The 27,631-nt window shown below is 32.1% G+C and overlaps 3 protein-coding genes across 4 annotated transcripts in view; 2 read left to right on the forward strand and 1 right to left on the reverse strand.

The window, feature by feature from the left end:
* Window positions 1-2,370: 2,370 nt before the first annotated feature.
* On the forward strand, window positions 2,371-12,974 carry GluRIID (Glutamate receptor IID). Its single transcript, XM_036357438.2, has 16 exons — window positions 2,371-2,528; window positions 2,611-2,707; window positions 4,207-4,367; window positions 4,701-4,917; window positions 4,974-5,164; window positions 5,256-5,457; window positions 6,468-6,631; window positions 8,228-8,458; window positions 9,796-9,999; window positions 10,056-10,140; window positions 10,210-10,486; window positions 10,578-10,776; window positions 10,856-11,081; window positions 12,226-12,338; window positions 12,399-12,548; window positions 12,613-12,974. Exons 1-16 carry the CDS (start codon window positions 2,526-2,528, stop codon window positions 12,805-12,807), a joined length of 2,715 nt encoding a protein of 904 aa, XP_036213331.1. The 5' UTR covers window positions 2,371-2,525; the 3' UTR covers window positions 12,808-12,974.
* A 1,064-nt stretch (window positions 12,975-14,038) lies between these two features.
* On the forward strand, window positions 14,039-27,629 carry LOC106616153 (glutamate receptor ionotropic, kainate 2). Of its 2 annotated transcripts, XM_014232668.3 has the most exons (16): window positions 14,043-14,360; window positions 15,696-15,856; window positions 15,920-16,136; window positions 19,128-19,318; window positions 19,955-20,153; window positions 20,305-20,468; window positions 20,578-20,808; window positions 23,171-23,374; window positions 23,488-23,572; window positions 23,631-23,907; window positions 24,083-24,278; window positions 24,410-24,629; window positions 25,490-25,602; window positions 26,713-26,862; window positions 26,929-27,177; window positions 27,295-27,629. In XM_014232668.3, exons 1-15 carry the CDS (start codon window positions 14,222-14,224, stop codon window positions 27,085-27,087), a joined length of 2,706 nt encoding a protein of 901 aa, XP_014088143.1. In that variant the 5' UTR covers window positions 14,043-14,221; the 3' UTR covers window positions 27,088-27,177; window positions 27,295-27,629. The 2 variants fall into 2 exon arrangements, with proteins under 2 accessions (XP_036213333.1, XP_014088143.1); XM_036357440.2 differs by lacking the exons at window positions 26,713-26,862; window positions 26,929-27,177; window positions 27,295-27,629 and having other exon boundaries at window positions 14,039-14,360; window positions 24,477-24,629.
* Window positions 27,088-27,631, reverse strand: part of Lrrk (Leucine-rich repeat kinase) — a 32,212-nt gene continuing 31,668 nt past the window's right edge. Inside the window, exon 26 of the mRNA XM_014232666.3 lies at window positions 27,088-27,503. Coding sequence (XP_014088141.3) covers window positions 27,285-27,503 — 219 coding nt within the window. The 3' untranslated portion in view covers window positions 27,088-27,284. The remainder of the gene's footprint in view (window positions 27,504-27,631) is intronic.

The raw sequence follows: 27,631 nt of genomic DNA on the forward strand, positions 1-27,631 counted from the left end.
ATGACGCTCAAAATCCATTTCGATATTTACTGGAAAAGAACGCGATAAATTTGACAAGTGATAAATTTGGGGCATTCTGATGAATACGATTAACTAACCGTCAGCTTTACTCTTATTCCGGCCATGTTTTCCATCTTCATATATTCAAAAATGAAATACTAGTAGAATACAGCTTTTATCTAAGTTAGTTACCTTTTTATCCCCGAACAGGGTATATTAAGTTAGCCGCAAAGTTTGTAACACCCAAAAGGAAACGTCAGAGATCCTATAAAGTATATATGTAAACAACTGATCAGAGTGACGACCTGAGTCATTTTAACCATGTTCGTCTATCCGTCTGTCTGTCTGTCTGTATATATGCACACTAGTCCTTCAGTTTTTGAGATACCGATCTGAAATTTGGTACACATCTTTTTCGCACCAAGAAACTGCTCATTTGTCGAAACGACGGATATCGAACTACTATATCATATAGCTGTCATTCAAACTGAACGATCGGAATAAAGTGCTTATACGGAAAGATTTTTCATTTGACGATATATCTTCACGAAATTTTAAATGAGTAATTTTTTAAGGCAATGGTGTAATCTCCGAAGAAATTGTTTAGATCCGATTGCTATAGCATACAGCTGGCATACAAACTAAAGCAACGAAAACTTTTTCATTTCAGGAGATATCTTCAAAAAATTTGGCATGAATTATTTCCTAAGACAATTATACAATCTCCAAAGATATTTTTCAGATCGATTCACTATAAAAAAGAGATGTCATACAAACTGTATGGAAAATTTTTCAATTGAAAAAATATTTTAACGAAATTTTGCATGGGTTATGTTCATTTCAAGGCAGTGCACAGTGGTCGGTCTTGCATGGAATCAGCGGCCAACGGCCTATATCAAAGTGAAATTTATCTTTTAGCACTATATAAATATAATATGTAAAAAAATAATATTACAAATAATCACACTTTCCATACTCCTCTCACACTACCTACGTCGCCTCCTTCCATTGAAAAATATTTTGTAAAAAACACAAAATCTTTTACAATGCTTTTGACTACTTGTAGTTTATTTATGCCAATGCTAATTTTTTTTATTAAAAGTTTTTTTTTTTGAAATAACCAGACATCAAAGATCCAGTGAGGATCATATATATTTTGTTAGAAAACAAAACTGTATTAAAGAAAAACGTAAGTTTTTATTGAAAATTACGAATCCATCAACACCCATCATACACCCACTTTCAGTACGGTCTAGAAATCAGGTATCTGGAATGATATTTACTACATCTTTTGGTGGCCTTAAGTAAGGGAAGATAACCATCAGGGAAAATATAGTGCGATTAGCGGATATAACAACTAATACTGTTATGGTATCATTTTCTGACGCAGACGCTAGATAGATGTTTTTGTAATATTTCGGTGCTACAACATTTCCCGTTTTCGGACATAAAGAAAAGCTAGTCTCATCGCCATTCAAAATGCGTGATGGGTCTTCCTCGTTTTTAGTATTCTTCAAAAAATTAAGCAGCTCAGAAAACCATTTTCAAATAATTTCTCGCTACTGCAGCTTCTCTTAATGACAACCCAGGATTACGTTTTGAGAATAAACCGTTGAGGTTAGTTAAAATGCCTTGTTCTAAACCGCATATCCCTAATATAATTAATTCCTATCCTCTGGTTCACGTTTTCCACATCTACTGAAACAGTATATATATCACATGTATCTCATTTGAAGAGGTTTGTAATATAATTTTAGCAGACGTGAACTAAAATGCAGCAATAATTAAGTCTAAGTTACCGATATCCAATAGAAGTCAAGAAGATACCAAATTTGATTGTAATTTATTAACGATTTCTTGGAATAATGAATGATAAATTCTTTCGCAACATTTTTTAATATACAGTTTTGACAGCATCTGAAGGTATTTGATGCTGGCAAGTTGCAAAAGTATAAAATGTTCGGTTACACCCGAACTTAGCCCTTCCTTACTTGTTTAATATAAAATTTTACAACCCCTGATCTTCAAAACTGCGAGAGTATAAAATGTTAAATGTTAAAATTAAAAAAATCCAGCAATTGACACACAGGAAAAGAAAATATGTAGTTTAAATTCGGTCAAATTTCCGGACAGGAATATATTGTAATATAATATAATGTGTGGTAGACACATATGCTCCCTTAATCGAAAATAAACCGAAATATATTATATACAGTGTTGCATTTTGATGAAATTGAACCGAAATCATCACTGCGGCACAACGTATACATTTATATAATATATAGTACATCAATATTTTTGGAATTGCTCCAAAATGCAATATGCATGGAAATAGTCTTAAGCTACGAACGGTTTTAGAAATATGCCCGATACATCTGCTTGTACGTATGTTCACGCATTCGAGTTATTCGAACTAGCAAGATATTTTTGTAATTATTAAAAATTTTCAAATCAGTTGCTATTGCGTGTGCGTTGGTTGATGGATGTGTCAGTAACGCTGTTTTTCCGTAGAACATAAAAAAAATATGGTAAACAACACATAATTAACTAAAGATTTTAAAAATGGACAGGAACTAAAGTTATAATATTTAAAAAATTTTAAAATTGCAGCGAATAAAAAATAACTGGATTTTTGGACTCATATACACATTTATTATTTATGTGAAGGGTTTCGCTCATATTGACGAAAATGAAGGAATCTCGATTGGTAAGTGTGACCTAATCAGAGGGCGAAGTGGTTACATTTTTATAATGTTTTGATATATTCTTTATTTGGCTTGAGTTTAAAATGTGTATAAGTATTTATATCAATGACGTTTTCGATTTTAAATAATCAATGAATCAAGAAGACAGTAAAAACTTTGTCATTTTAGTAGCTACCAGCACCATTTTTTTTAAAATTTCCTTAACAAGAATAGAAAGGTGAGAGCAAAAATTGGATTATTCTAAACATATAAACAGTGATTTGTCTTTTTGTGCATCCGCAACATGTGGTATTAATAATGAAAATTTTATTTGTCGAACAGCTGTTTGTAGCACCATAGAATATTTGAGATAGACATAGAGTTATTCGTAAAAATATTCAAAATGAACATGTCGAATCGATATTCCGCCCGTCCACACTACAAATAACTTTAAGAGAGTTTCTATTCCTGTTCGGTAATACTCCACGAGTGCATAGATATATACAAGTATATGTAACCATATTATACAAGGTGCGTTCCAAAGTAAACAGTAAAAAAGTAACAAAGTAAACTCTAGTGGCGCCATCTATATGCCGACTAGTGCGTTAGAATCTGCTATTCTTCATCGACCTTCAGTAAAAATTTCATGACATTTCATCTATTGGAAGTGAAGTTATTGCGTTTTAAGTGCGAGTATGTTTTTGTCATCGGTGCGAAAATGAGCTTTGAACAAAGAGCCAACATTAAATTTTGTTTTAACATTGGTAAAACTTTTACCGAAACGTTTCAATTGATGAAACAAGTTTATGGCGATGATTGCCTATCCCGTAGCAAAGTGCAAGAGTGGTTTCACCGTTTTCAAAGTGGTCGTGAGGACATAAATGAGAAATGAGCCGAAACCCAAAATATCGCGCCTGGAGAAGTCAAAAGTGAAGACAATGCTGATTTATTTTTATGATTTAAAGGGTATTGTCCACAAAGAATTTTTCGTATTCGACGTGTTCGGCCCAAAAATCGCGAAGATGGAAGTTGGCGTTTGTTGCACGATAATGCGCCGTCTCGTCGATCGACGCTTGTGGCCGATTATTTGACCAAAAATCACATTTTAACAATCAACCACTCCCCGTATTCACCTGGTATGGCACCGTGCGACTTCTACCTTTTCGGAAAAATGCAGTTGCCGATGAAAGGAAAGCGTTATGCAGACGTGGAGGCCATTCAAAAGGCTTGCGCCGGCATACTGGCAGCCATACCCGTCCACGAGCTAAAACACTCGTTCGACATGCTTTTGGACCGTGCAAAAGCCTGTATTAAAGCAGAAGGAGACTATTTTGAATAAAATAAATTGATTTTGCCGATAAAACCATTTATTCTGTCTCTTTTTTAAAAGTCCTGTTTACTTTGGAACGCACCTTGTATATAGCATAAATGTACATATGGTAGTTTTAATCTTTTAGCGGAATATAAACCTTTTAAAGTAGTACTTTTCTCAATAACTTCACTTTCTCTTCAATTTAACTAGGTATTATATCCGATCACAATACGGAGCAGTTACGAAAGACTTTTAACTATGCTATTACTGTAGCCAATACCGATTTGGGGATACCCTTGATAGGGTATAACGATGAAATAAAAATTGGTGATTCTATAGAAGGACATGCTAAACTTTGCAAATTTATGCAGGTAAGAATTACAACACTAATAACATATATGTAAATTAACATTAGCTGCATACCGTCCGATGGCTAACTAAGTATAAGAATTTAAACGTTATTTAATAAATTACTAAATATTTTAAATTCTTATTTACTACATTTACGAAAACTAATTCAAAAAAGAGATATCGCTCATCTCGCGAAACTCTTCAAAATCGGTGGAGTAAATCGTTATACTTGTAGTTAGAATTTTATAGTTATACATATACTTATGTAAGGTATATGCAGATTATAAAGTCAAATATGTACTTAATTGATCCTTTTTATGAAAATATTATAAATATGTGTGTTTTTCATACAGACTGGCATAGGGGCTATTTTTGGGCCTTCTTCACGACATACATCGGCACATCTCTTAACAGTGTGTGATGCTAAAGATGTACCTTATATATATCCACATATGAGTGAGAATGTTGAGGGATTCAATTTATACCCTAATCCAATAGATTTGGCACGTATTTTGCACGACATAATCAATTTATTCGAATGGACACGTTTTACTTTCCTTTATGAATCATGTAAATAAACACCTTATATACATATTTACATATCAAATTTTAACCTATTCTCACAGCTGACTATTTGAGCATTTTAAATGGTTTAATGTCATTCTACGTCAGTGATGGACCAGTCATCAATGTATTGCGGTACGATCTTAATTTAAATGGAAATTTCAAAGCAATTCTGCGACGAGTACGCAAATCGGAAGATGGACATATTGTAGTTGTAGGCTCTACACCATCTGTAGCTGAACTATTAAGACAGGTATTAATTAGATACGAGTATTGTATATATTATATACATAGTACATTAGAAGGTTTACTGATACTACCTATTATCTTTCATTCGACATAAGGCACAACAAGTTGGAATAATTAACGATAAATATTCCTATATTATTGGTAATCTCGACTTACAAACTTTTGATCTGGAAGAATATAAATACAGTGAGGCGAACATGACCGGATTTCGAATGTTTTCTCCATCTCATTCCATCGTTCATGATTTAATATCCCAATTGGATTACAATGAAGATTATAATAACCGAATAGTCAATGGTCAGTATTTCGAAAACCGTTAACACAATTTTAATAATAAAACGTTTCCCATACGTTTAACAAAACTAAGTGTCAGCTTAGAAGACAGATTAGACCGGGGCTTTTATCTGGATTCCTGTCATTCTTGAGTTAACTACTAAAATTTTGAAGAACTTACAAAGTGGTCTCTGCAGTAGTAAAGCAACTATCAACCTTTTTTATAATATGTAGAAATGCCGAGATCAGGAAGCTGATCTTCAGTAGTTGCCTACACCATTTTGCGAGTTTTGGGGTTTGAATACATTGAATATCTTAGAAGAAAATATTTACATATGCTTTCGTTCTTTTTTTTATTTACGAATGTTTCTAACTGAATAATTTACCAAACTGGTTCTTCAAAAAAATTCGTTGTTTTATCAAGTAATATTTACTGAAAAGCTGAAAAACAGAGTCAATGCATAGAAGCTTAATAATGACACAACGGTGATTCAAATTAATTCAATTCTACTAATCTGAACTATTTTGAATTCTAATCAGAGTTATTGTTTTCCATTTTATAATATTTCATTATACCACTAATTTCAAAGTGAATTCATTGAATATGCCTTCTTTCGCTATTTATATCTGGCTTTTGCCATTTCTATAAACACTCTCAGAATCTTTTGATGTGTGAACTGTTTATAATGGCTTTAAATCATCTTGCATGTTCATACATATTTATGTACTATATTAATGTTAATGAAATTTTAATCGATGTCCAGTAGAAGCTAGGTAAAGTATATATTATAGATTAGGAAATTCAAAATGAGTTAAATCAAGCTCACGCAACACGTCGAAGCAAATGATCGATGACAAATACTATAATATATATATATAAATATCTAATATATGTATTGATATGTCCTTACATGTCTGAGGATAATTAAAAGAAAAAAAATATATATAGACATACATACATATACAAATGTTATAATTATCTTTAGCTAATTTACTTATTATTACCAACTAATTTTTCTCATTACATTTTCAAGGTTCGTGTCCAATAACTCTGGAAATGGCATTAACTTATGATGCCGTGCAAGTTTTTGCCGCATCTACAAAAAATTTAGTATATCGTCCACAAGCCTTAAACTGTTCCGAACAAAGCAACCAAGTGCAAACTGATGGATCAACATTTAAGAACTATATGCGTTCGGTATTTAAAATTGAAAATGCAAAGCAATGTATCATCAAAATTGAGTTTTTATTTGTTACGATTCAAGCTGAAAGTTAGTGAATATGTTCAAAACGTGTTAAAAAAAAGCATACTAAAAGTTCTAATCGTACCGATATTTAGAAAAGAATATAGTCGAGAGCAAAGGCCAAAAAATACATTTCACCATTTTCAATGAAACGGAACCCTGCATCAAAAGGGTACTTATATAAAATGTATGAATACTCTTTTCCTAAGACCGACCATTTCTGAGATATAATGATTTAATAAGTTGTAAAAAACGCGCCAAGTACATTACTTCATAGGTGACGTGGAAATGTGTGCATATTAAATTATCATTAAATCTCAAAAACGGCGGTGTTATAGATGGGATAATATCAGATTACAATCACGCCTACTTCACATGTAACACAATTTTAAATTCCATCTGATTCTTTCTATTTTCACTATAAAAATCAAGCACAAATTAATATATCTGGATAAAACTATAAGGTATGTCACCTCAAATCTAAAAATTGTCTAAATCGGACTACAACTGTTCAAGCCCCCAGATAGCGAATATGTGGACCAAACTTCCTATTGCAAACTTTTATCGAAAGTATCGGTCAATCTGTTGGTGGTTTGAATCGATTCAATACTTCCCTTAGGCTTAGACTCGAATACCTAATGTAACGATTTTCGAACTTCCAGTTGACTTTATACCGCATTTTCGGCCAATATGTAAGTTATCTTAATGAAATTCAAAGAGCGTATTTTTCCAATGTATCTTTGTGCATAAAATGGATAAAATCGGGTGAAAACTTGCACTAGCCCCATATAACTAATATAAGGATTTTCAAACAACCGGTTAATTAATGATTGTATGTGAAGTACCTTAATAAACTCAGAATGTATGTCTTTCTGTCTGGCTTTATACCGTATATATCGATCAATATGTAAGATATCTTAGCAAAATGAACTGAACGTATAATATTGGATTGCTATAGATTAATGTTGAAAATAGGTGAAATTACTAACTTTCAGCTCTAATTTTTTGCCTAATTTGACGGGACCGTATCGTATTACATACAGTGGTCGTCCAATATAACGAATCTTATGTTGCACATCAATCGTAAAATCGAGAAATTCTTTAAATCGAATGAGATATTTTACCTATATACATATAATAAAACAAAATTATCAAATAAATAATCAAATACATTCGGTTAAAAATATACCTATATTAATATAATTTAATTCAATTTCAACAAAATTGTAAAACCTTATTTATTTTTTACAAAAAGTCTTTAATTCGCGTCGGTTTTTTAATATTTTTCAAGCTTTTTTGTATTGCGATTTTCTGCAAAGGTACAACAGTTTAACTATTGTACTATTGACTAACGAAACTTTTTGCAAAGAAATCGAAGTTCAATATAAAAATATAGCAGCGTTCGCTAATTTTGATTTTTTTTCAATCTGAGTATTTGCGTTTTTATTTCGTCATTTCCTTCTCTGTGATGAAAAGTGATGTTACGTTATTTTGCTTTTTAGGTGACGATATAAAAATTATTCTATAAATTAATATTTACTTTCTTGCAGATTAACATGCAAGAAAAAACCATAACTGGGCCTATATACTTCGATGGAAACATACGAAAAGGTTATATGCTAGATATTGTAGAGCTGCAGACTAGTGGACTTGTGAAGATCGGCACTTGGGACGAACGTAACAACTTGACAATTCAACGTTCACCTCAATCAGAATTATGGAGTGAGGTTGATGCCAATTCTTTGGTGAACAGAACATTTCGTGTTCTTATTTCAGTGCCAGTAGGTTGTACATACATACACACACGAGTATTGTTATTTAATGTTTATACTCTCGCAATATTTTGAAAATGCTATAATTGCTATTTTTTGCATAGGGTAAACAATTCTCTATTAGAGAAATGAACGGTAATAATATATTATATGTCCACCTATCTATCCATATCCTGGTAAAGCTCACTAGGTATAAACTATTTTGCAATCTCAGTAAAACCCGGAGTCAAATTTAATGGTTTATCATCGTTTTATGTCTTCCAAGCAACGCTATAAACGGTAAATTTATTGTTGGCCATAATATACTTCTGCATTAATTTTTCTTTCACTGAATCAATTCATATAATACCAAAAATATAGTTCAGAAATAATAAATGATTTTATAAAATTGATACCCATCGTGTTCACTATGCAGCCGTGTATAATTCACAGTATATTATACATGGCTATCGACCAATCACAGGCAACTTTTGGAGCATATAGACACATTGAATATCTCTCAAGAAAGCAGGTTTACTTTATTTTTTATTCATTTATAGAACATTTTCAATTCAATAACTTAGCAAAATTGATCTCCAAAAAATACATTGTTCTTTTTTGTTTTAAAATGCTTTCAAGAATTTACAATGTCTATTGATAAATTAAAATTATTAAATTAATATTTATAAGGCCCAATTATTGCCTAAATTCTGCCTTCTTATAAGTTGATGATTCGTAAATAACTTTTCAGATTCTTTGAAGTTTCCAATATCAATCTGTCTGTCTGTATATACTCGAATTAGTCTCGCAGTTTTTAGACATCGATCTTAAATTTAGGATATCACCGTTTCTCACCAAGAAGCTGCTCATTTGTCGGAATGGTCGGTAGCTGTAATGCAAGCTGAACTATCGGAATCAAGTTCTTCTAAGAAACCTTTTCTATTGTGAAGAGTATTATATAGCTTCGGTGCAACTGAAGTTAACGCTTTTAATTGTTTTGTAACATTTTACGAATTCTTGTACACATTTTGGTAATGCAGCGAAATGTATTAAACAGTAATTTGCAAAAATGTTAACTGAGGCTTTTTATCTCCGATTTCAAATATACTATCTTACACCATATCGGTGTTTTCATATACATAATATAAGCACCTTAATGTGATCAAAAGAGTCCAACTGATTTCTACGTTGTCATTACAGAAAGGCGGCTTGTCGGTCACTAACTAAACCCTTATATTTTTTAAATTTGTGAGAGTATTTATTGTTCGGTTTTTCCGAATTTAGGTTATTTAAACATTCATATATTTGATAATTCGTTTTATATTTTGAATGTGCTTGTTTTTAATACATTTAACCTAAACTACTAGAACAAACCTTACGCCAGTTTAGTGGAGAGTCATAAGAAATTGGTTGGAAACAACCAATATGAAGGATATAGCATAGACCTAATAAAGGAGTTAGCGGCAAAATTAGGTTTCAATTATACATTTATAGATGGGGGCAGTAATTATGGCAGCTTTAATAAAACGACAAATAAGACAACAGGAATGATGAAAGAGTTAAATGAAGGTGTAAGTATATTTTTCATGTAATTTGCATAATTAACGTTATAACGTTATATTTAAAGAGAGCAGATTTGGCAATTACCGATTTGACGATTACATCGGAACGCGAAGAAATAATTGATTTCTCTATTCCATTCATGAATTTAGGTAAGTATATATTGTATATACTTATAAATGTAATAAAAGAAAATTATATCTGCAACTTTTTTCAACCAGGCATTGCGATTTTGTTCACTCAACCACAAAAATCGCCCGCTAACAATTTTTCATTCATGGATCCTTTCTCTAGACAAGTTTGGATTTATTTGGGCTTTGTCTATATTGGTGTATCGTTTTGTTTTTTCATATTGGGGCGATTATCTCCAACTGAATGGGATAATCCATATCCATGTATTGAAGAACCCGAAGAACTGGAGAACCAATTTACATTAAATAACTCCTTTTGGTTTACAACAGGGGCATTTTTACAGCAAGGCTCTGAGATAGCACCAAAGTACGTACATATTTGAACTGGTCGTTACCACACGCATAAATATAAACAATACTGTATGCATATTTTATGTACGTTAACATTTTTTATTTAGGTCTCTTTCTACCCGCACTCTTGCATCTATTTGGTGGTTCTTTACCCTGATAATACTATCTTCATACACTGCCAATTTGGCAGCTTTTTTAACTATCGAGAAACCTGTTGGACTTATAAATAATGTCAATGACTTAGCTAGTAATACAGCGGTAAAATATGGTGCTAAAAAAACTGGTTCCACGCGAAGTTTCTTTTCAGTATGGTCTAAGAATCTTTTTTAATTGTTGATTTAAACATTATTTTCATAAGCATCAAATATGTACATATTTTTTTTAGACCTCCGAGCATGAAACTTATAAGAAGATGAATGATTTCATGGTCAAAAACCCGGATTTACTTTTCGAGACAAACCTTGAAGGAGTAAATCGCGTGAAATCCGATAACAATTATGCTTTCTTAATGGAGTCCACATCAATTGAGTACCACATTGTGCGCGAATGTAAATTAATGAAGGTTGGCGAGCCACTCGATGAGAAGGGATATGGCATCGCAATGGTAAAAAGTATGTTTTGTATGTGAGCCTCGGCAAAAACAAATAAGAAGAGCTTAAGATATAGCGAAATATTTCCGCGAATTGTAGGAAGGAATGAGGCTGGGGACAATATTAACAAGTTAGCTTTGACTCAATATAAAGAAAAAATTGTATTTAAAAAAAGTTTTTTGGAAATACTAAAGGAACCCATATCGCTTAAAAGTATCGCACTTGTAATATCTTTAAATGGAACGTTCTCTATAAGAATCGTAATGGTTAATGATCTTCATATATTTCCGAAAAATCAAATTTCATGGGAATGATAATATTTGATCTTATTATGCTCTCGTAGCATGCGGCAATGGAGTAGGTACAATAGTTTTGTTCATCTAACGGTAGTTTATAATTCCTAAAACTATTCGAGATATAGAGTTATGCACATTAAAATTATCATAATGACAAGACAAGTTGAATTCCACATGTCTGTTTGTTCGTGCGAGAAGGATGTTATTCCAAATGGGCGGAATCGGGCCACCTCTTGTGTCAAAAATTGTTAAAATCAGGTAAACTCTTCCCCTAGTCCCCATATATCCAATATAAAAATTTTCGAACTTCCCGTTGACTTTCATATGTGTATATATATCGGTCAATTTTTCTTAATGAAACTCAAAACTGCAATGAAGTTCAAAACTATCATCCCTTGCCTTCATATACCTAATATGCGAATTTTAAACTTCTTGTTGGCTTTATACCGTAACTGTGGTATCTTGACAAAATTTAGTGAACATTTCTTTCTTATTTGAGTTAATTAAGTTGACTTTAATATAAATATCTCGGATACGAAGCAAAATGTAGCAATTAAACTAAGTGAGCCTATGCTAATAAGACACCAAATATAATTGTAATCCATTCACAGTTTCGTTGAATAATGAATCTTGAACTCTAACGCAAGAATTTTTATTTGTTTTCAACACCTGAAAGAATTTCCCGGCTTTGATCCTTGCAAATTGCGAGATTATAAAATGTTCGGTTACTCCTGAAATTTGCCCTTCCTTACTTTTTTACCATATGATAGTTAATTATTTTCAATGAAAACTCGACGAAAAAACAATCAATGCCGCAAATTTAACTTCATAGCAGAAGATGCGTTATAAATATTAATTTATATCTTTAGATTGGCCATACCGCGACAAATTCAACAACGCGTTGTTGGAACTTCAGGAACAAGGCGTTTTGGCGCGACTCAAAAATAAATGGTGGAACGAAGTTGGTGCTGGTGTTTGTAAAGTATTGGGCAATGATATATTTGCAAATAATTCTCGAATAACAATTAAATATAATTTTTAGAAAAAATCTGACAGCAGCCAAGTCGATCCCTTAGATTTAAAGAATTTGGGTGGTGTGTATCTAGTGCTTGGGGTCGGCAGCGGATTATCTCTTATATATGGTTTAATTATGTGGTGCATATATGTGGCAAGGAAATCCAACTATTATGAGGTGCATACCCTTTGCGGGGATTTAAAATCATAACTTTTATACACATTTACTTCTTCTTCTCTAGGTGCCGTTTGGTGCAGCATTTTTGGAAGAACTACGTATTGCAATTGACGTTACGAATAACGAACGCATACTAAAGAGCGCACAATCCGTATATTCGCGAAGTCGAAATTCACTTCTTTCAATCGATTCAATAGACACAGATTCGGAAATTGAAAATAGTTCAAAAACTGATGGAGAATCGGAGAAAACTATTTGAGGTTTTAAATTGTCATAAAACCTCTCCGCTTTTCCCAATTCGTGTTAACTTCTAAAAATCATTCTTGTAATTTAAGCAATTTTAACATTGTCCTGCAATGATTATTTTATTAAATAGCTAGGTCAAAATATCATATGAAGAATAAAGACCGAGTCTTAACCGAGAAAGTGCCACAAAAGAAAAAATCTCAATCGCTCTTTTCAAGAGAGCCTCTACGGACAATGGTGACTCTAGCTACTCACGCTATCTGGTACAAAAAAAAAACGGGATCTTACAGTGCCGTAGCGTTTATTGGGAAAAATGTTGTAATTAAAGAAGATTCATTGTTTTGTTGGAGATGGCGCTTATTAAATATAGTTTGCTCCAATCTCCCCCGTTGTCTTTATAGCTAACATCGTTAATGGCAACTTGCAACTAAATTTTCTGCATATATGAATAAAATTTTCAGCTTTATTTATTGCTTACCTTGTCCGTAGCAGTTGATAAGGTCAGACGTGTCTTTACGAGCTAGGCGAGTTTCATTTCTTAAAAGCTCACTTGACCAAAATAATTACTGTAACGATGCCCCAGCAATAAATAAAGATAACCATAAAGGAACGTTGTTTTACAAAATTGATGAAAATCACTGAAGAAGTTAAAGGCTATCACATAAATCGAGTTTGAGAAGTGTTTCGACTATTGTAAAAAGCTCTAGCATAAGTGAATAATATCGAATGGGGACTATTTTAAAGACGACAACATTAATGTGAGTGTATAAATATTTTTTTCTAAAAACGAAAATTCCCGTTATTTTTTTAAACACACCTCGCACACCTAACTGTCATACAAGCTGACCGACGGAACTCAAGTTCTTGTATAGAAAACTTTTTTATTTAACAAGGTATCTTCACGAAATTTCCATATAACTATAGCATATAACTGTTATACAAACTGACCGATTAAACTCAAAAATCTTTTTTATACCCTTTCATACTATAAAAAATGCATCTCTGAAGGGTATATAGCTTCGGTGCAACCAAAGTTAACATTTTTTCTTGTTTGAAACATTCATTTGTTATTAGAAAAAACTTGAAAAAATTTCATTGGTACCCACATTCGATTAATTTCTAAATATGAGACTTATATGGTTCATGACTTTGAAAAGCTTTCTGAAATGGTATGAGCAAAAGCTCATCAGTTTGATATTCATCATATTTCTGAAGACTACCTAGAGTAATAGAGTGAAAGATTGCGATATGCTTAGTCATACATGGACCTTACTGAAAAACTTTTATTGTAATTATAAACAATTTTCATTTCGGTTTCTATCATTCTAGGAATCAACAAGAAAAATACAGAAACATTCGCCACAAGTTTGCCATGTGTAGCGGATCGCATTTTCTTATATAGTTTTAAAAGTGAAAATAAAAAAAAGATGTTTAGAGAACGTAATATTTATTTACTTTTGGCTTTTTTGAGTGAAAATGTTTGGTTTTCCGCAGCGCAGTACGAAATACGGAATAGAAAGGAATACGATAACGATAAATATAGTTTATCTAAAACAATACAAATAGGTAAAGTTGAAATATATCACATTAATAATGTGCCACAAAATATATACTATTTTTAGACAATATGGAAAACGTGAACATTAGGTTGGGTTAGGCGGCAATAATAAATATAAGTATTTTTCGGTCAATATTACTGTCAGTTTATATACAGAACTATTTTTCGATTTTTAGTTTTAAGTGCTTCAAAAACGTATTTTTTAGTATTTTAAGCCATATGTACTTATTATTTTCACTTTCTTTAAGGATGCGTTTCAGTAAATTTGTTATTCATATGATAGCATGGATAGTTGATGCTTTTAGCTGCATAATTTTATAGTCGTTTTACGATTTCGCCCATTTTCACAGTGTGTGATAGAAATGACTGGGTAACGTCACATACCAAATTTGGTTGAAATTAGTTCGATAATTCTTGAAATATAGGATTTCACCTAGAGGTTGGTGGTGCCACACCCATTTCCCAATTTTCACATCTCCTCCTATAAAACTCTTTCCTACCATCTTGTTTGTTAAATATTGTAGAATGCTTATGGCGCACTTTTAGTAGTTTTCAACATAACCGTTATTGGTCAGTAGGCGTGGTTATTATCTGATTTTACCCATTTTCACAGCGTGTGAAAAATTGCTAAATAAACTTCCTCCCTGCAAATTTGGTTAAGCTAGCTTCAGCGGCTTGGATGTTATGTACATTAAACCATTTAGGGGCGGGGCTACGCCTACTTTGGTAACAGTGGTGATGGTATTTGGGGTACCTTAAGGAAGCTCAGAGAGCATATTTTTCTATTAATAATAAGTGGTAATGTGGCACCACAACGGACCGGCGTTTTAAGCCTCGCAGTGAGATCACTTAACCTATGTGATAATGTCAAAAATAAATGAAATCGGGTCAATGTCCCGTTTTTCTTCTTGGATTGCTCATCCTTTAGTTGATGTTTTCCTCATATACAACATGTATTAAATTTAGACCCATTGATTGAGATTAATGAAACTAAGTGAGTCTACAACCTATAGTATACATAAGTTAATACGTTACAAAATTTGATTGTAATCCATTCGGTTTCAAGTTTTGAAACAGCTGAAGATATTCCCCCGGCTTTGATCCTTGCAAGTTGTAAGAGTATAAAATGTTCTCTTACACCCTATCTTAGCCCTTATTTACTTGTATATATTGACTACTCGGTAGCATGAACGATTTGCTTAATGTTTCCTTATAATTTTCTGTCAGACGGTCCATCCGATATTACTAATTTGTACTAATAATACTGAGAATTAATTGATGATTCATTAATTCGATAGCTTTGTTATACTATATAAATATAATAATATATAAATCATTTTTAGGTTTAGTAACTGATCAGTACAGTACAGAAATGGGTCTCATTGTTGAGCATGCAATTGAAGTAGCCAATGCCGAAATAAAAATACCTCTGGAAGTTATAAAAGAGGAGGTAAATTACGGAGATTCCTTTCAAGCTTATGGCATATTATGTAAACTATTACAGGTAAACTTAAAACTTTGAATCATTCTTATAATACACGTTTACCACAGTTTTATTTTATTCCAGAATGGCGTAGGTGGAATTTTTGGTCCCTCTTCTAAGCACACTGCTAGACACTTGACCACGATTTGCGATGCAAAGGATGTGCCCTATTTCTTTTCAGAAATGAATGAAAACCCAGAGGCTTTTAACTTATATCCCCATTCTACGGACTTTTCAAAAGCTTTATATTTTCTACTCATTGCTTACAAGTGGTCGCGTTTCATTTTTTTATATGAGTCTGGTAAATGATATTGCGCAACAAAATTATTTTGACTAAAGTATAAAAGCAAACCTCCCATAAGAGTTTCCATAACAATTCAAAACCGGTTTTCGAGGAAATGCCAAAAATTTATTCATGCACTGAGAAGGAATAGAAAGTTACATACCGAACGACACAATGCTAATTAAAATCTACTCGCTGAATTTAATTGAGACATACGAGATAAAAACTCATCTAAAGAGACGAAAGAGAGGCGCAGATACCGTTATTTCAGGAGTATGGGGCTTAGACTAAGATAGATTTCATCCGCGTTCAGCGCTAAATAACATTGTCTTTAAAAAAGCATGTCCACTTCATTTATTTAAATATCTCATATTTTATAAATAGTCGGAAATTATTATATTAGATATATGAGGGCTAGGGGAATTATTAGAGCATTTTTACGAATTTATGACACAAAGGTATCTTATTATCGCGAAAATATTATCTTTAAATTTCATTAATATAAAATATGGCACAGATTTTCCGATATTTTCAGTAAAAACTCAGTCATAAGCACTGAGGTCCACATATACGGTACCAGTGATCTTGAAAAGTAACGGCCCGATTTTCACAATATTTAGGCGTGAAATGAAAATTTTGTGATACGAAAAAGAGTGGTTTTAGTCTGATTTCACCATATTTCACTGCGTAACATAAGAATGTCAGGATAATGTTATGCGCTATATGATTTAAATTGGTTAAGTAGTTCCTGAGATGTAGCATTTCACCTAAAGGGGGGCAGTGTCAACCCCTTTGTAAAATTTGATGCTTCTCGTCGTTTTATTTAGTGAGTTATCGCGATAGGATGAGGAGATGCTAGATTATATAGAATATTAAAATTTTTCTCAGCAAATATAGCAGTAGTGGTTCGTGAGTTATGTTTATTAAATCTATTAGGGTGTAGAGCCAAATTACAGTGTTTTATCTTAATTAGAGGCTTAATTATAGTATATTGTCTAAGTCAATTGTGCAATCTCCGACGAAATTGCTCAGATCGGATTACTATAACACATATGTAGCCGCCATAAAAACTGAACGATCGGAATCAAGTGCTTGCATGGAAAACTTTTTAATTTAACGATCTTCACCAAATTTGGCCTGAGCTATTTTCTAAGACAAGGGTACAATTTTCGAAGAAGTTTTTCAGATCGGATTACTATAGCATATAGCTGCAATACAAACTGACCGATCAAAATCAAGCTCTTGTTAGGATTTTTTGAACAGTATTTGTGCAGCCTATTATAGCTATAGCACAGAAGTTACTGTAAGTACTTGTTTTTTTTTAATTTTCTGGGTAAACTCATTAAATTTGTGTAAATCCTCATCCCATCCTCAAAATTTTAAAACAGTTTATTTAGTAGTTTTTTTTTTTAATTATCAAACATCATTTTTCTTTGGATGATGACCTTAGCCTTTTCTTATTTAAATACTTGTTTACTTATAAATTCTTTAGTCGTATTGGGCACCTAATATTGAATATTAAAACTCTTTGAGAGACCCTGAAGGTTGGGTAAGGGTTTCAAGGTAATTTTTTTCTTAAATATGGATTGAGTAATTTTATTCGGACCTTTTGTACATTATTGAGCATACTTTTGACAATATAGGGTAATTTTTTCATGCAGGAATATTGTAGCATAAGCCGGTAACAGAGCTTCCCTTAGAACGTCTTGAGAAAAAAACAATTTGCGGTGGTCACTATAACTCGGCTGGAAATTATCTGATAAAAAAAAACCAAGAAAAATTAGTTAAATTATAATCAAATCTTCCTCCCAACTTTTTTTTTTATTTAAAAATTTTTGGCGGCTATTTAAAGGGTGGAAAAAACCCTTAATGTAAAAAAAACAATTTTTACTATTTTATATTTCGAAAATGTGTATAAAGTTTGAAATGAATCGGTCAAGTAGTTTTAAAATGACAGTGAACACGGACTTTGAATAAATAGTTTTGAGAAAAATGCGACTAAAGTTTATGAACTTTACCGACCGCCCGTAGCAGTTAGAGTTGGAGCGTTAAAGGCCAGGAGATTAAAAAGACAATAACTTTAAGAATGTTGCTTCTATCGACCTAAAATTTTAAGGACATATTCTTGAAATGTTGAATAATAAGATAAGAGAAAAAATTGATTCGAAAGTAAAAACCCTTACCACCTGCCCATGAAGCTTTAGTTTATAATTATATTTATGAATGATATATAAAATAACAAAAGTTTATATATATACAATATATATATATTTTTTTTTTTACTATGTGAAGTTGAATACCTCAATATACTAAATGGACTCCTATCATATTATGGCAATAATAGCCCAACTATAACGGTAGGGTAGTTTTTTCATGCGGGAATATTGTAGCATAAGCCGGTAACAGAGCTTCCCTTAGAACGTCTTGAGAAAAAAACAATTTGCGGTGGTCACTATAACTCGGCTGGAAATTATCTGATAAAAAAAAACCAAGAAAAATTAGTTAAATTATAATCAAATCTTCCTCCCAACTTTTTTTTTTATTTAAAAATTTTTGGCGGCTATTTAAAGGGTGGAAAACACCCTTAATGTAAAAAAAACAATTTTTACTATTTTATATTTCGAAAATGTGTATAAAGTTTGAAATTAATCGGTCAAGTAGTTTTAAAATGACAGTGAACACGGACTTTGAATAAATAGTTTTGAGAAAAATGCGACTAAAGTTTATGAACTCTACCGACCGCCCGCAGCAGTTAGAGTTGGAGCGTTAAAGGCCAGGAGATTAATAAGACAATAACTTTAAGAATGTTGCTTCTATCGACCTAAAATTTTAAGGACATATTCTTGAAATGTTGAATAATAAGATAAGAGAAAAAAATCGATTCGAAAGTAAAAACCCTTACCACCTGCCCCTGAAGCTTTAGTTTATAATTATATTTATGAATGATATATAAAATAACAAAAGTTTATATATATACAATATATATATCTTTTTTTTTACTATGTGAAGTTGAATACCTCAATATACTAAATGGACTCCTATCATATTATGGCAATAATAGCCCAACTATAACGGTTTTACGTTATGACATAGAGATGAACAACAATTATAAGTCTGTTTTGAGACGAGTGAAAAAATTAGGGGATAATCACATCGTCGTTACTGGCTCTTCCGATACGATGCCAGAATTTCTAAAACAGGTATGTAAAATTAATGTGATATACAACTCTACGCTACGCGTTCGTGAAGATTCGTCTTTAAAACCAAGCTCAAACGGAGCTTCTGCGTTTCGAAATGAAGATATATAGGCTCGTATCTTAAAAATACAATAAATAATGTACCTATTCAAGTGAATCGGGGTGTATATACAAAAGTTTAATTGGATTTAAGTATAAAATATATTTGTTCTAATAAAGAAAAATTTTAATTTATAGAATGCTCGTACTGTGAATTGTGTATATTAACACATATCAATATTTTTAGAATAAGACTCGCGTAAAAATTAAGGGACCTTGAAGGCAACTTTATATACAGATTAAAAACATAAAATAAAAAATCATAAATATACGAAATAACACAATATTTTTTCAAATAGGATTTTCAGAACTCTCCATATCTTTCGTACTCCGATGCTTCTTTAAGCTTGCGAGTGTAATAAGGGTTCTGTTTAACTCGAACTTAGCCATTACTTTCCTGTTTTTTGATCTTTTACAAACAAAGCATATTTTGTTGGGCACCCTTTAAAATTGTAACATTTACAGAAGACCATCTAAACCTTATTTCTTTGCCCTCTTCATAAATTATTTTTTATCAATGCATATAATTGAAAATTTTAGGCTCAGCAGGTTGGCATTGTAAATGAGGACTATAAGTACATTATCGCAAATTTAGATTTCCACGCTTTTGATCTCGAAGAATATAAATACACAGAAGCGAACATAACAAGCTTTAGATTGTTTTCCCCGGAACAGAAAGCGGTTCAAGATATTATGGAGAAGATGGGCCACAAATCTTCGTTAGAAGATTTAAGAAATGGTAAGTTGCTTATCAGCGGTTTCAATTTTGTATAACCCACATCCAAAAGCGGCATAAATGATTAATGTAAATGAGCCGAGAAAATAAAAAAGTACGTTGAAATTTTTTAAATAATAGTAATATTATGTTATTATCATTTTTTTTATTATAGGATCCTGTCCTATAACTGTTTCCATGGCTTTAACATATGACTCGGTTCAACTATTTGCCGAAACTACAAAGCATCTTACAGTACGAAATGTACCTTTGAATTGTAGCGATCGCAGTGAAAGCGTTCTAGATGATGGATCTACATTTAAAAATTACATGAGAACGGTATTTGCCAGAAATGTTTACTTATTTTTATATTTGTTTGGAACATCAACATTAACTCTATATATTTCAACGTCTCTAACTCAAATATCTTTTATTCTCTTTGCTAAAGCTGAAACTGCAGAAAAGAACGTTAACTGGACCGATATACTTTGACGGGAATGTACGGAAGGGTTTTACTTTAGAGATAATTGAGTTACAACCATCTGGAATTATAAAAATTGGAACCTGGGACGACGAATCAAACCTAACCATACAACGTACGGCGCAGACAAATTCTGTATTCGACAACGTCGACAATTCGCTGGCCAATAAGACATTTGTTGTATTATTGAATGTTCCGGTAAATATACATACGATGTACCCAAAACGATAGGAATATAAACAACAAAAAACAAAAAAACAAAAACAATTCATTCGTACTACATAGTAGTCAATGATAAAAATATAGATACATAGTTAAAGTGTGATATCACTTACAAAAAGTGGATGACAGAAATAATCAGCTAAGTTTTATATTTGAAAGAAAACAAAACAACAGAAATTTGAGCCTTCATTCAAAACTTTTTATTTTTGTTGTAATATTTTTTGAACTGGTATATGTTATATCTGACCTCAATCTAACAATTGATTGTTGTCTCATAGGACATAAAAAATACAACTTGACTGTATGGAAAAAGAGAATCGGTAACCTAGTTAATATTTCTAAATCAGTTAGAAATATCAGGGAGTGTGCTAAGTGACTGTACAATTTTCCGATTATTATACCTATGTACATGGATAAAAATTATACCCGATATTGTTTGTTTTATTTATTATTTACGATTTATAGACTATCTTTACGATAGTCTGATAAAAAGATCTATATATTAATAGAGTATACAAAGCGAAATAATTAGTTTAATCTTAGTTTAAACATAAACTATGGTAGAACTCTGAATTAAGCTAATGTGAGAGTGATATATGTAGATAATTTAAACCATATATTTATTTCTTTCATTATACTCCATACTTCAATAATTGATTATGGTAGTTTGGTAGTTGGAAAGTAATTACTTTTATATGTATTTACATACTTATGTATGTTGGATATTTATTTATTTTTATACTCTCGCAACCTGTTGCTACAGAGTATAATAGTTTTGTTCACCTAACGGTTATTTGTATCACCTAAAACTAATCGAGTTAGATATAGGGTATATATAAATGATCAGGATGAAGAGACGAGTTGAAATCGGGGTGACTGTCTGTCCGTCCGTCCGTCCGTGCAAGCTGTAACTTGAGTAAAAATTGAGATATCTTCATGAAACTTGGTATACATGTTTCTTGGTATCGTGAGACGGTTGGTATTGCAGATGGGCGTAATCGGATCACTGCCACGCCTACAAAACGCCATTAATCAAAAACAAATAAATTGACATAACTAAGCTCCGCAATAAGATAAAAAACCGTTATTTGGTATATAGAATCACATTATGGAGGGGCAATTGCAGTTAACATTTTTTTTTTAAAGTGGGCGTGGTCCCGCCCTTAATAGGTTTAATGTGCATATCTCCTAAACTGCTGAAGCTATAATAACAAAATTCACTGGAAGCAAATGCTTTTAGCAGCTCTACCTACAGTGTGAAAATAGTTGAAATCGGGTGGCAACTCCGCCCACTCCCCATATAACGGTACTGTTAAAAACTACTAAAAGCGCGTAAATCAAGCTCTAAACACGCCAGAGACATTAAATTTTATCTCTGGAATGGTATGAGATGACTTTATAGTAACCGCGTTCAAGATTAGACAGTGGGCGTGGCACCGCCCACTTTTAGGTGAAAACGCATATCTTGGGATCTGCATAACCGATTTCAACCAAACTATATTATAGTGCGAAAATGAGCGAAATCGGATAATAACTATGCCTTTTTCCCATATAACACCATTTTAAATTCCATCTGATTCTTTCACTTTACACTATGCAAATCAAGCAACAATGGTTTTATCGGGGTAAAACTTTGCGTGAATAATCCGTTCAAAGTATGCCACCTTGTGACCGAAAATTGTCTAAATTGAACCAAAACTGTTCACGCCCCTAGGTACCAAATATGTGGACCCCAGTGCCTATAGTTGACTTTTTACCGAAAATATCGGTTAATGTGTAAGATATATAATGGAAATTCATATATATATCGATAATTGTATGTCTTTTTGTCAAAAATGGGTTAATTCCGATCAATACTTCCTTTAATATAAAATTTTGCCAACACCTGAAGTAATTTCCCGGGCTTTGAACCGTGTAAGTTGCGAGAGTATAAAATGTTCGGTTACACTCGAACTTAGAACTTCCTTACTTGTTTAATTTAGTTTTTGTTAGCTTTAGATTTGGGTTTATTTTATTGCATTTCATAGCTGATCGTTATGTTTGTTTTGATCGATTTGTTTTTCAAATTAAAGTTTTAACGCAATAGATGAAACTAAGTATTCTAGATTGAGAAGTTATTTCTTCTAAATTGCTGAGTTTAAATTGAGATTTAATAGCAATTTGTATTATTATACTTAAGCTGCAATGTTAGGAACCTCCAAGTAAAGTTTTTTACCAACATAGTACATATGTGGATATATAACTCGTGTACATATAAATTTTATAAACATACAATTATTAATTATTTATAGCATACAGAGTATATGACCAACCCTATTTATTTTTCGACACAAATTAGAACAAACCCTACGCTAGTTTAGTAGAAAGCTTTGAGAAACTAGAAGGGAATAGCCAATACGAAGGTTATGGCGTTGATCTTATAAAAGAGTTAGCACAAAAGCTTGGCTTTAATTTCATTTTAAAAGATGGTGGTAACGATTACGGATCTTATAATACTACCACAAATACGACTTCTGGCATGTTAAAAGAAATTATTATGGGGGTAAGTATCAACGGCTACATATGTACATATATACAAATATATTCTAATATATGGATATGCTTACATATTTATATTTGTACTACCATCGAAAGTTTTACTTTTGTTATTCCTAGAGAGCAGATTTAGCCGTAACAGATTTGACAATAACAGCAGCACGTCAGCAGGTGGTCGATTTCTCCATACCCTTCATGAACTTAGGTAAAGTCATACCACAAACTAACAAAAATCGTGAATAATCTACTACTACTATCATTAGGTATAGCAATTATACATGTAGAGCCGCAAAAAGAAACGCAAGCATTCTTTACATTTATGGATCCATTTTCGCAAGAAGTTTGGTGGCTTTTGGGACTTTCATTTCTTTTCGTTTCATTCAGTTTTTTTATATTAGGGCGTCTTTCGCCTTCAGAATGGGATAATCCTCATCCCTGCATTGAAGAACCATCAGAATTAGTAAATCAATTTACTATAGGAAATTCATTGTGGTTTACTACTGGTGCTCTACTGCAACAAGGTTCCGAAATGGAACCAAAGTAAGTAAAATAAATGAATTTTGTATTAAGTGAGAAAGGCGAAATTCATAAGTTAGCATTAGCTTACGGCATAACTACACTAAAGTTTTCTTAAGATGCATACTACATACATATGACATATAAGAAGAAAGAACCTAATGAGAACGAAAATGAAAATATTTACTCTACTTTTTAGAGCCATTTCGACTCGCACTGTGGCGTCTATTTGGTGGTTTTTCACTTTACTTATGGTTTCATCTTACACCGCAAACTTGGCCGCTTTTTTAACAATTGAAAATCCAACTAGTCTTATTAACTCCATACAAGATCTCGTTGACGAAAAAGTAGTATACGGTGCAAAAAAGATCGGTTCAACGAGAGAATTTTTCGAGGTAATTATCATATAATGCTGAAATTATGTGAGGTATTAATTGAAGAATACCAAAAATTTATGTTAGTTTTGTCACCCATAAAAGTATTAAAGTACGTTTAACCTTTTTAATAAATTCACTTTCTACTCCAGAAATCAGAGGATCGTCGCTATATTAAAATGAACAAATTCTTGAATGCTAATCCTAAATATTTGACAGATTCTAACACGGAAGGTGTCAACCGCGTAGATAAGGGATATGCGTTCTTGATGGAATCCACTTCAATTGAATATCATACAATGCGCATGTGTAATTTGAGTAAAATTGGTAATGCATTGGACGAAAAAGGATATGGCATAGCAATGAGAAAAAGTAAGGAAATTCTAACATTATATATGACTAATTGCACGTATGTTAATAAATGTTTACATAATTCCTGCCAATACTACATATGGACAACACATATGGTAACATATCACTACATAAACGCTAGATTATATTCTTGGAAATCATATAAATATAAAAAATAGCATTTCCTCTCGTTATTTAGCTTTAAAACTCCAAATGGAAGTTTATTCAATTTTACTGATCTGCTACCGAAGTATATACCTTAAATATATATATTTTTCAAATTTTATTTAATTTATGCCAACCGTCTCCGTCGCGACACGGAGCTGCATTACGTTTTTTCGAAATATCCTTCCAAAAAATATCGAAACTCAAAGATTTTATCCCGTTTCTTGAAACTTTGGCATGTGCAGGATTTTTTCCAGTAATTATATTCAGATCAAATAATCGCGCTCGTTTCTATCTCGCTCTCAATTAATCCAACGACAAAGAACGACAGTTTCTATGTCGTTTATCATAGTCGTTTCAAAATGGGGAATACCAATTTATTTTCAATAAATGTGGATAACGCCAACAAGAATGCCATATAGCCGTTATTATTTCGTTTTAAAACAAAACCGACAACGGGAATAGGACCGAATCATTTATTTTCCTCGACTACTTAATAGTGTAACAATCAGCCATCTTTAATGACTAAATAATCTATAACAAAGCTATTATTCATAGAGCAATCTATTTCGAAATAAATGCATGTACATATGTGTTTGCATATTCAAAAAAGCAACACTCATGTACATAGTACATAATCACATATTATATATAACAAAATTTACAAAACAGTTCAGAGCCATTTTGCTTAGGAAATAATTTTAATGTAATTATAGACTGGCCTCACCGCGACAAATTCAACAACGCACTGCTTCAATTGCAAGAACAGGGCACATTAGAGAAGATGAAAAATAAATGGTGGAACGAAGTAGGTGCCGGTATTTGCTCTGTGAGTATAAATCAATTTCTTATCATAGTAATAATAAAACTATTCTATGTATGTAGATATTTTCCGACTTTTGGAAACGTCGATTTTAACGAATAATCGCACAAATTAGTTCAATTAGAAATCCATAAACAAAGTCCAAAAAAATACAGTGATATTTACCAACATTACATTATCCTCCTTACTTAACTTGCGAATAGTAGATTTCTTTAATATCTTCTCAACCTTTTGGCACCCTTAGCGTAATAAAATCTCGCTGGTCGAATTATTATTCCAGATCGTGTTTCAGCCTGATTTGGTCGTATTTGTGATATATGTTATGTATGTAAATTCTTTTATGGACGACGGGCATTGCACTTGCCTTAAAAACTAAAAAACTTTGGATGCATAAGCATTGATGTACGTAGGCTTGTTAATTACAATTCACAATTCCGGTACATAGTCCAACTACCCTTAGAAAACAGTGCATGTACCGACTGAAGATATAAAATTACAATAAAATTACTAACAAAGAACCTATAACACTACTTTATAAAAGTATGTATATACAATATAAACTATGTTACATATACACAATACTTATCACTTTTTACCAGAACCGTTATATGGGGAGTGGGCGGGGTTATCATCCGATTTCAGTCATTTTTACAATGTCGGTAAGGTTGCTTTGGGAGATATGTACACTAAACCTCTTAGAGGGCGGAGCCATGCCTATTTTTTTTAAGCCCAAAGGTGTCCCTGGTACTTTAGTGTGTAGTTATGGTACTTTATAGGTTTTCGTTTAATGGCATTTTGTGGGCGTGGCAGTGCTTCGATTACGCCTATCTTCAAACTCGTCCTCCCGTTTTTGCCAAAAAACACGTGTATCAAGTTTCATTACGGACGAACGAATAGATTCTGATCCTGATCATTTATATATATGTATATAACTCCATATCTCGATTAGTTTTAGGTGATACAAATAACCGTTACGTGAACAAAGCTATTGTATGTATGTACTCTGTAGCAACATGTTGCAAGAGTATAATTATAAATTGTCTTTTTTCATATTAGAAAAATTATTGAATTTTATTTGCTTATATACAAGTAATATATGGTTATGTTTTTGTTTAGTCCGGAAAGCAACGTAGCGAAGACACCGAGCTAAAAATGGAGAATTTGTCTGGTATTTACATAGTCTTGGGTGTAGGAAGTGGCCTGGCATTTATTTATGGAATAGTTATTTGGATTTATTATATCCACACAAAGGCGAGACATCATAACGTAAGTTCAATAAAGTAACATATTATAAATATATTGTTACTTATTCAGATTTTTTGATCGTTTCAGTTGTCCATTAGAGAAGTGTTTGTAGAAGAATTAAAGTTTGCGCTGGATTTTAATAGCTATACGCGAGTTCTTAAAAATACTGCATCAATGTATACTTGCGGACGCAATTCACTTCCATCTGCCTCGTTTACACAAGACCATAAATCACTAAAAGATTAATTTCTTTTTCATTATTTATTACATAACTAAAAACACAAATAATTTCTAAAATTTTACATACCCTTTGTACGATTTATACCATATACAGAGGTAAGTATAAAAAAATATATAGTAAAGTTATTCGAGTATTTGTGTGGAATTACATGTGTATGTTTTCAAAAAATAATAATATAAATAATACTGACTAAGTTTTTTAACTATGCCCAGTTGTTGGTTCTCCACAACATAACATGTATATGGTTATCAATATCACGAGATGATGAACGTACTTCACCCACTTGTTCATAAATTGTAGGCTTGATTCCTTCCTGAGAACTGTCCATATCCATAAATCGTGCGATTAAAGAACGGTAACGCCGACCAATAGTTGCAATTAATGGGAAATTTGGATGAGGCACAGCAATAATACTTTTTATCTGCAGTTAATAAATAAATATGTATACATAAGAATATCTGTAATATACTATATCAAATATGTATATATATACAAGTATATATTGTTAAAGCTTAACTTATTTATAATAAACTAATTTCACAATTAATT

This window comes from Bactrocera oleae, chromosome 2 (genome assembly GCF_042242935.1).
Source record: "Bactrocera oleae isolate idBacOlea1 chromosome 2, idBacOlea1, whole genome shotgun sequence".
Taxonomy (NCBI): domain Eukaryota; kingdom Metazoa; phylum Arthropoda; class Insecta; order Diptera; family Tephritidae; genus Bactrocera; species Bactrocera oleae.